The sequence below is a fragment of the Physcomitrium patens genome, chromosome 19 (assembly GCF_059467195.1).
Source record: "Physcomitrium patens ecotype Gransden chromosome 19, ASM5946719v1, whole genome shotgun sequence".
Taxonomy (NCBI): domain Eukaryota; kingdom Viridiplantae; phylum Streptophyta; class Bryopsida; order Funariales; family Funariaceae; genus Physcomitrium; species Physcomitrium patens.
Genome location: NC_143428.1, coordinates 5,990,109 through 6,000,605, shown reverse-complemented (window position 1 = coordinate 6,000,605; position 10,497 = coordinate 5,990,109). Strand labels below are relative to the sequence as shown.

Below are 10,497 nucleotides of genomic sequence, written 5' to 3'. Positions count from 1 at the left end.
GGAATGAAATAATATTGAAGTAGTTTTGTGCCAAAAGTTAATAGAAAGTATGTCTAGGAGGTTGGAAGCAGTTATCAAGGCCAAAAGAGGTCCTACAAAGTATTGATATGTAATTGGATACCACATTCAAAAAAAATATTTCAATACTACTTCAAATTAGATTAGACATAGTTCTGCAATTATCTAATAGATCCTTTTCAATTTGGATTCATTTAATAGCTGTAAAAAAATGATTTATTTGCTTTATAAACCATGTATCATTATTCACTACAATTCATGTATAATACGCCATTCTTTCTAAAATATGTCAATATTGAAATAATTTTTTGAGTCACTATATATAAAAGCTCTTGCACCTACTAGTATGAATTTAGATATATTAGGCTTATCTATTTCTACTTCATTATTGAGATTTTAGATTAAACTAAAAAAAACATTAAGATCACAAGAAATCTAATCTATTTGAAGGTTATATTTTTCTAACCACGATAATCCTAAAATAATTGGTTTAGAAAGAAATCTTATTACATTAAATACTAATATACTATAATGATCTTTAATTGCTACATCTAAAGAAATAATCTCATGAGTAACATCTCCAGAAGACAATAAATAATTATATATGACTTCTACATATATGGATTTAATTTTCTTGATTAAAGATATTTCTTGTTTCTTGACAAAATCTTTATCAATAAAACGGGCTGAGGCTCTTGAATCTAATAATGCAAAGACTTTGTGATTTTTAGGTCTTAAACATACATCTATTGTACAATAAGGTGAGGGATCTGAGAAGAAAATATGTCCTTTACTAGGTGTTACATATGATTCTAGTGGCATGGTCCCTATTGTAGCTAGAGAAACTCATTTTTGACACATTGTCTTTTTTGGCAATTGTAGTCTTCATTTTGTGATTGTATTGTTTCTTTGGATAATGTTGAAAAAAGTACTTAGCTTCTCCATATTATAAGTATAAATCTTTTTGATGATGTCGAGTCTTTTTTTGATGAATGAGGGATTTAAAATGTATTATATCAATTTGCATTGATTTTAATCTTCATAAATAAGTTTCTCAAAACGTGAAAGCTATCATCATTACTTGGCTTGTTTTTTTCCAAGCAAGTCTTTATTCTTGACGCCTTTCAAATAATCAATTATTGCATGTAATGGCTTAAGCAATAATTTACTCCAAAGATTCTACTTTCAACATTGTCAATAACAAATCTTTGATATTATTCTTCAATCCATATTAAAATTGATTGATGAAGGCTTTGTCATTCTAATCCACATCACAAGCAAGGTTTTGGAATTCAACAACATATATGATAGTTGATCATAATCCTTGTCATAAAGATAAGAGCTTAATCTCTACTATTCTTTCTCAATCACTTTCTTTGAATATGGCCGTAAACACTTCTAAGAATGAATTCAAATTATAAAAGAGTCATGAATCATTTTCCATCAAAGGTACAATTTAAGACAAAACACTTTTAAATAGAAGTGCCTTTATGAACCCAACTTGAATAAATCCATCAAGATATTGAAAGAAATGCAATCTTAAATAGAGCTTGACTTGTTGCCAAAATCTTCAAAATTTTGATCTTGTTTCATCAAACTTCTTGGATGTACTAATCATTTTCTTTATTGTACTTGCAAAAGCAAAACTTTATGGATTTAGTTGTGAGGTCAATTTATTTGCTTCCTTCAACTGCATAACTTCTGGACATAGATTCATAACTTCTTTGATATGCATAGGATTAATAATTCCATAGTTGGTACTTGTGATGCGTGAAATTTCTATCCTAAGAGTATTGACAAGTTCTTGAAGATCACTAATAGTTGCAAATCTATTCTCACTTCTGCAAAGTGTAGCATTCATAATTTTTCCTTCTATTTCAAATAACTAAACAAATCCACAAGTCAAATTAGAAGAAGATGATCCTCAACCTCTAATATGAAATGAAGATTTTTACAAAGAGGGATAATGCGCTTTCTTTAAGGAAGATATCAATGTTAGAAAACAAAATAGTTTGTTTAAAGGTGGATAACCTGCAAGCTTTAATACAACAATAGAAATGGAATAAGCCACTCATTTCTAAAACAAGACAAGAACAATGAATTAAGACTCTTGTTAAATTATCAAGGATATGAATCTCAAAGAACTAAAATGTCAATACACTCTTGTGTCACTTAAAAAGGCTAGAAAATCACTCAAAGATGATATAGTATTAAACTAGAATGACTATTGTCAAAGATAATAAGACTAGAAAGTCTTGAAACAAGACTAAAGACTAGGAAGGTATTGACAAAAGTGAAGAAGGATTCACTCTTGCCTCTATATATACTCTTAACAAGGAACTATGTCATGATGTTTCATAGGACCTCTAAAACGTGTTGACTTTACAAGTCATGTATTTTAGCTTGCAAGGCAAGTTTTCTATATGTGCACACATACTTAGCTTGTTTTGTAAGTTACTAATATGTGATTAACTTGTTGATTAAGTTTTTAACCTATTAATCAACTATAAGTACATGTAAAGTCAAAGCAATGACTATGAAGCTTCTAGGAAGCTTTTCTAGAAAATATTATGAAATAAATCTACTTTTACATATTTCTATTTAATCATATAGATAAATATTAGAATAAATCTATATGTCCATGATAATGCATTGAATTCAATGACTTGGATAACATAGTTCTTGAGAATCATCACATTGCATAAGAATTTAATAAATGCAATATTTATAAATTACTTTGATTTTATGTGTCAAGTTCTTACAAAATTTAGCAAACAGCTCGTAAATGTTCAAAATTTAAAAATGTTACTAACCTACAAAATTCTTACTATCTTAAAACTTAAGGTTTTTGTATATATGGCAGTTATAGGCCTCCTTATTTGTAGATGGAGCATTAGCATTGACCAATGTTTTATTAAATCCTAAAATTCAACACTCCTATCTTGACTAATTCTTGAAATGCTCATTGTATTCTCAATTTCGGTTATACAAGGTTCATTTCAATTTCATTGAATTCAAATCTTCAGATTTATCCACTTACAGCTTGAAGAAAGAAATAAAGAGTTGCATCAAAAAAAAGCAAAAAATGATCATAAGGCCAATATGAAATTGAATATTCACAATTGATTGAGAATTAGATAACAACCGATTTGAATAAGTGTTGAAGTAAATGTAATCACATTTTGTTTTGACAAAGTTCTTTCAATTAATGAGATCTGACTTTGGTAGTTCCCACCACCCTACATGGTTCTAATATGGAAATCTTGAGTTTATACATATTAGCAAGCAAAATCTTCATAGTAATCTAAACAAGGCCACTATTACAAACAAACTTATTTTAAGTCTAAACCAACTTTTGCACTCTCATGAACTCTCGACAAGCCCACTAGGATCATCAAAGATTTTCCTATTGCTTCTGTCCACAACATAATCCAACGCCTAAAATGATAAAAGTACAGAAGTTAACAATACTTCGTTAAGAACTGCAAAAAGAAGCCCAATTATATAGAATCCACCAATAAGCCCAAGCTCTGATCGAACTGACAATTGAATGGATAACAGTGCACTTCTACTGGGGCACTGCAACTATACAATCGATAGCAACCGCACACCCTCAGCACCGTCTTTGTCTCCAAATCTGCTGGACGAGCACTCCTACTCCAGGCTACGACTCTGTCTGACCCTCTAACAGATAAGAGGTAATTCATAAAAGGAACAAAACGTTCAACTTCAAGCAACTAAAACAGACCCAAGAAGCTCCTCTCACCATAAGTACACCCTTTAAAAAACTACGAGAAATAAAGCACTGAAAAACAGAAACAAAACAAACAAAAAACAAGACTCATCCTCATCAAGAGGTTAAAAAGATAAATAGAATGGATTCACTGTGTGGTGTAGCAACGTGTCCAGAAAAGTCCACCATTCAAATATGCAGACAACTTCTCTGCAGCTTTCTAGAGCTTCCACAGGCTTCATCATAAATGATTGCTTATATTCTATCTACACGAAATTTGCTTTACACCATTCACGCTACAACAGGAAATTTTAATGACCGAAGCTGAATTAAAAAGTTCAAAACTATTACACACTCGTAACTTGTGCCCACTCACCATCAACTTCTTCTTTCCATAACGTCACCTTGTTGCATGAGTCTGACACAGCTAATATATTTCCTGTAAGAGACCAGCTTACCCGCCACACTGGAGTCTTGAAATCATTCAAAGTCAGAGGCTGCCATTGGTCCCCATCTTTAGCCTGGGTATCACAACCAAGTCAGGAAGAGAAGTTAATACACAAGTTGCAGACAATACAAGTGCAGGAGTAGAAATCGAACACATATTAATAAAATTGAGGATAATAATGACTGGCTACATACAAATAGCATAGAAAACTTTAATGTGATCAGGAACAATCCACCTTCCACATAAACCAAATAAACAACTAAAGCCAGAACCTTCGTTAGCGGTACAGAAAACTTGATGAGCCATGAGCAACAATGTCAGTTAAAACATATGGATCACGGTAACTAAGAAACCTTCCCATGTCGCCGTAGTAGAGAAATGCCCATACCTGGGTCCAAATGACAACTGTGCCATCTTGGGATGCACTAGCGATAGTGGAACGCACGAGACCAAGATTAGGAGCCCATGCAACATCTCGTACCCAGTCGACATGCTTAGAAAGAGGAGGAAAGCAATCTAGCTTCCAGTTATTATTCACAAATTTCCAGACCTTCACGGTGTTGTCACAACCACCAGACGCAAGTTTCTGAACAGGCCCTGGGTCAGGTCCAATAAGAGACCCCGGAGCACTTGCAGGCGCCCACGACACAGAAGTCACCCCCACGGGATGAGCCTGCTCTATCTTGACTTTTTCCCATGAACCATCCGGCTTGTGTGTAAGAACAGAAATAGTCCCATCTGATGACCCACAAGCTAGACACAGCCCGAACTCACTGGGTGCCCAGCAAATACTGTTCACTGATGACTCATGCTCCTGGAATACCTGCGGACACATCAAGGAGAACTATGTAAGCGTCAACACTATTCCAGTCTTTTGATTCTAGCAATGCCAGCTATTGGAATTTAAGTCACAATTTTATTTATTTATTTATTTATTTACTTATTTTTGAGAATCGGACTCTATTATCTCCAACTGATTGATGTGCTTCTTTTCGCCACGAAATTCTCAAATGCATTGCCACCTCCAAATCCCAAATTACAGTTTCAAGAACCCCGTCGCTACGGAAGTAACTTTAGAAACAAACGACTTAAAAAATAGCCCAATGATAAGCCATATGCAAAAGGTATTGACACAGCTATGGTAAGAGAAGAAAACAAAAGAACCCGTGCAGGCTATTTTACCCAGAAGTAACCTCAAAATGTTCCTGGAATAACTATCAATCTCCTCCCCTACATTTTACAGAATTACTGGCCTCGACATACATCTCATTGCCGACTTCTGAAATACGTTCCACGAAGTACAAACATCAAAATAAAGCTGAAGCTTCGGCGCCATAGATCAAGTTTGATGGATCCATCGAAGCTAACATCTTGACAGGAAACTACTGTGCCAGAAAACATAAAAATCGAAAAAAGTGGCAGGAAGGATCCACTACCTGATCTTTCTGCCATTCGTTCTCGGCACCTTCTCTCCACACAATAACCTTCCGATCATAAGAACACGAAGCCAAAATGCTCCCGAACTTGGGATGCGCCCATGCCACCTGCCACACAGGACCTTCATGCCCGGACAAGCTTGCGAGAGGCATTGTAGGCACATCTCCAGAGCCGACGGCGAACACCTTTATCAACCGATCTGAGGAACACGACGCCATTCGCTTACCATAGTAATCCACGGCCACATCGTGCACCACATCCTGGTGCCCTGACTCTACCACCTGCTCACTACCTGCGTCCTTCACTCCCCCTGTGGCCCCCATAGCTCCACCCCTAAACTCAAAACCCCCGGCACACACAATGCGCAACTGGCTTCCAAGCGATCGAAGTAACTGCGTAGACGCGACTAGCTCAGAGCTTCACAAAACGCCGGATCCTCCGACTGAGCTCGCGGGCTCTTCAAACAAGAAACCCTAACACCGATGTCAACTAGTTTGAATTATGCAGACCAGCGATCCGGAGAGGCCATGCTTAGCCTTAGCTTTTTGGACGATGCGCTTTTACTTTAAAGTTCATGATCTCACAATGGCTTTAAACAAGCTGATGAGAAAAAAGGATCCACCGTGTTGACGACTCTCATCCAACAACGTTGGTGGGCACAAGGGAGTTTCCATAGATTTGTATGTCTCTTTCATCCATCTCATCCCTTACTCTTCTGGGATCAGTCTAGTAACGTAGAAATTGAAAATGGATGCTGAAACGAAATAATGCTCCATGTCACCTCTGAAATAGTATGAGATATAAATTAGTCTTGTTCACTTCTTTAATTCTTAGCTTCTATAGGGTGGGTTATTTTGGTTGTGTTTTAAAAAGCATTTGTTGTTCTTCATTTACAATTAGATTTGGTCTACATCTTATGTTTTGAACGGAATCTTTTATTTAAAAAAATAATAATTTAAGAATAATAAAGAGAAACCTCTGCATAAAATTGATATTTATTTCATCATTTAATCAAAATGCTTTAACGGATTTTATTGATTTGATTACGATGAATTATAGAAATAAAACAGACATCAGTGTTTCACATATGGATAATGATAAACCATTTAAATGATGAATATGATATTCCAATATTATTCAATGAAAAAAGGCTAAAATTAAAACTTATTGTGATATTTTTGTTGACATATGTACACAAAAAACTATTTTCATAATTAATATATGTACTTCCATTTTGTAAACTGCTGAAAAAAATAGTTTAATTTATCAAAAATTGTAATAATATGCTGTAATGTATTCGATATATAGATCAAAACAAATAAATATTTATCTGCAAAAACTTGATGATATACAATCTTCTAAAAACACTATATGATTTTTTTGATGAATTATAAGGGGCTAATTTTCTTTGAAGATATCCACATTTAGTGTTTTAAATTGTGTATTGAAGCTAAAATAATTATGTAATGAATTATAATAATAAATTTTTATATGATAAATTATTATAGAAAAATATATATAGTATTAATTAAAGGCTGCAAAATCCAACATCCTATTTTATTTGAACTCAAAATTAAAACTCAATTATCCATTCTTTCTAAATTATACATTAATTAAAAAAATAAAAAATACCACTCAATGTTCTAAATAAAATTTTACATTATGCTTGTAAACACTATATGTAATGAAAATCAAATTATTTAATAAATTTACATATAGTACTATAATTTAAACATATATATGTACTTTTTGAAAATATATGAATTTTTATTTTGGTTTTAATCAAATAAGTAACATTTATAAGTTTGTTCTTAGATTATTTTTTAAAAATAATTTTAATTCAATTTATTAAATATGTAGTATGTGATGCATCTTTTTCTTTATCAATATGATGCATCTTATTTAGATGCATTGATTTTAAATTTACTAATTGTATTAGATTTAATTTAATTAAAAATATTAATACTATAAATATATATATATATATATATATACACATATATGTACACATACACAGAGGTACATTGCCGAATTAATATTTCTTAACTATCAATTCTTGCTTAGTTGATAATATTTGCTAGAACTAAGATTGTTTCTAGTTTGTAAATTAATAACCTCATTTTTTGCATAGTAATAAAAAAAAAAAGATAAAATAAATCAAGATTTTGATTTGCCAAATTACAAGACTGGTTTACAAGTTGAGCTATACAAAAAAAAATAAAAACAGGGAAATAAATTATTTAGTTCCAAAGAGTATATAAGAGCTACAAAGAAGTGGATGATTGCCATGTCAATCAAATAAAATTCATTCAGTTATTTCAATTCAAAAAAAAATATGCTTCAACTCTTTATTCAAGACTTTGCTAAAAAATCTAACTACCATTGAAGCATATATCCTATAATCATTTGCCCAAGTTCTTTTCTTTTAAAGATTGTGCTTTTACATGTTATGTGTATGTGCAAAGCTTGGTATTTAGTCTTAAGTGAAGATGTTTGCCATTGTACCTATATCACTAAAACTTCAACTTGTTGAGAGATAGGACAAACCTTCAACTTTGGCGTATTAAAATCTAAGATTTTTGTTTATAGTTTTTTTTGGGTATTACAAAAATAAACACTAGATGTGTTTGATTTAAGTGACTTTGTCGATTTTAAAACCAACTGATATATATATATATATATATATATATATATATTGCAATTGTAGTCTTATAATGTAAAGTCTGTTCATTAGAGGTCTTTGTACATTGTTTGGATTGAAAATAATTTTGCTAAGCACCAAAAAATTACACTATAAGTTATAGATAATAGAAAAATATTGTTACAATATTAAAATTTGTGAAATGAAATTAAGCCAATCCTAAAAAAATACTAAGAGATATAATTACTAGAGCTTTTTCATAAATAAATTCAACATTATTTAACCTCTCTTATTCTAGTAGTAATAGAATTCAAGTTTTTTGCTACTTTTTTCTTAGAAAGTTCATGACTTTTAGGCCCTATCAACAATAAATGGCTAAAGCTTCTCAATTTCTAAATATTTTTTTTATAAATATAATAAAAAAACATATTTTTTTCATTTGATTTATATCTTTGAGATGTTGGATGGCAATTTTATTCTTTGATGACATGATTTTGAATAAATTATATTTGTATATGTTGAAAATATCCTCTTGATTATGTTGTATATTTAACTCTTTTAATTTAAGCCACTCAATTGTTGTTACTATTGCATAAATACTTCTACTCTCTCTATACAAGCAAAAGTGTCAAAATCTATTTTCTTCTTGAACCATCTAATTTTAATATTTAAAAACTTTAGTTTTTTTTATTTATTTAATTTTAAATAAATCACATAGTTTCTAATTTTTTCATAGTTGGAAACCAAGTTAATATTGATGAGGCCATTTCTACAATGACAAATTCAATTTTATAAGGCATAGATTTGTAACAACTTATTCATTCTCTCTTATTTATTTATTTTTATTTTTAATAATATAAAAAATATATTCAAATTATTTCTATTTAAAAGAGCTTTTATAAGGCCAAATTGTGAAGGACATGAATAAGAAGAAGATGCATAAATCTAAAAAACTTGAGTGAAAAGATAAGTGACAAAATAACAATAAAGTAGTATGTATATTAAAAAAAAATTAAAATGGCTATTGCCAAAAGATAAAGAAACTAAAGACTCTTGAGTCCAGACTAGAAGTAAGAAAAGAATTGACAAGAGTGAAGAGTGTTTCACTCTTGCTTCTATATATACTATTTAACTAGGAGCTACATGTCAATGTTCTATAAGACATCTATTATGTGTTGACTTTGCAAGACACATGCCTTAGCTTACAAGGCAATTTTTCTATGTGTAGGCCACACAGTTAGCTTTTTCTTCAAGCTACCAATATGTGTGGTACATGGCCAACTTCTTGACTATGTTTCTAACCTAAAAAATCAATTATAGATACCTATAAAGTCAAAGTAGCATCTATGAAGCTTTTAGGAAGCTTCTATAGAAGATATTATAGAATTAATCTACTTTTATCTATTTTTATTTAATCATATAGATAATTATTAGTTTACATGTGTATGTCCGTGATATTATCCCTCCTTTTAAAGACAAGTTCTACTAGCAGCAGTTATTATATATTGCAAAAATTCAAGATGCGGCAAATCGTATTTGCCACATACTTTGATCTTTGTTTTCTTCGAAGATGGTTGATAGGGTCTCTCAACCATCAATAGTGTCTCATATTAAGGCAAAAAGACCACCTAATTCTTTGATCATTGTTGAGGCCTTCATAACTTCTTTCAAATAAAAAATTTGAAATACCATCAAGAATTGTTCTTACCTCTAATAAAATCACCAAACATCGATAGTTCCTTCTAAGATCGTGATACCATATGTATTGTATCTTGCTATTTATTTGAGGAAATGCAAGTCATTCTTGAGGATCTTCATCTTGATTGTGTTGTCTTGAAGGTTGTGACAATCGCAATGTCTTATTTGACAAGTTAAAAAACAAATGCTTTTGAGTTGAATCTACTAGTTGATGGTTCTCCATTTTTTAGTGTCACAAATACATAGAAACCACAAATAAGGATTGAAAGTAGAATGCAATCTTTCCTATACCTTGTTACTTTTATAACAAAGATTTACTATTTTTTATTTTAATTTTAATAGATGTTGTTCATGAAAAGCCTCCACTATCTTTGCTACATTTACAAGATTCTTTAGTGGCTCCCATGTGCATTCACTAATATCATATCTGCGCCAATGGATAAGATATTCTAATTTATTATGGCGCAGCCTTGAGTCTAGAACTTCTTCCACTTTGAATTCTTGATTTTGCTCACTTCTATA

At 31.4% G+C, this 10,497-nt stretch overlaps 1 protein-coding gene across 1 annotated transcript; it reads right to left on the bottom strand.

Moving 5' to 3' along the window:
• Positions 1-3,876: 3,876 nt before the first annotated feature.
• Positions 3,877-6,099, bottom strand: LOC112295685 (protein transport protein SEC13 homolog B). Its single transcript, XM_024547535.3, has 3 exons — positions 5,636-6,099; positions 4,588-5,022; positions 3,877-4,272 (listed from the first exon to the last, which is right to left on the bottom strand). Exons 1-3 carry the CDS (start codon positions 5,957-5,959, stop codon positions 4,099-4,101), a joined length of 933 nt encoding a protein of 310 aa, XP_024403303.1. The 5' UTR covers positions 5,960-6,099; the 3' UTR covers positions 3,877-4,098.
• Positions 6,100-10,497: the final 4,398 nt, after the last annotated feature.

Coding starts and splice junctions, on each gene's coding strand:
- LOC112295685 (XM_024547535.3), bottom strand. CDS start 5,959: ATGGGGGCCACAGGGGGAGTGAAGGACGCAGGTAGTGAGCAGGTGGTA. Junction 5,023..5,635: donor ACGAATGGCAGAAAGATCAG/GTAGTGGATCCT, acceptor ATGTGTCCGCAG/GTATTCCAGGAGCATGAGTC. Junction 4,273..4,587: donor CAGTTGTCATTTGGACCCAG/GTATGGGCATTT, acceptor TGTGATACCCAG/GCTAAAGATGGGGACCAATG.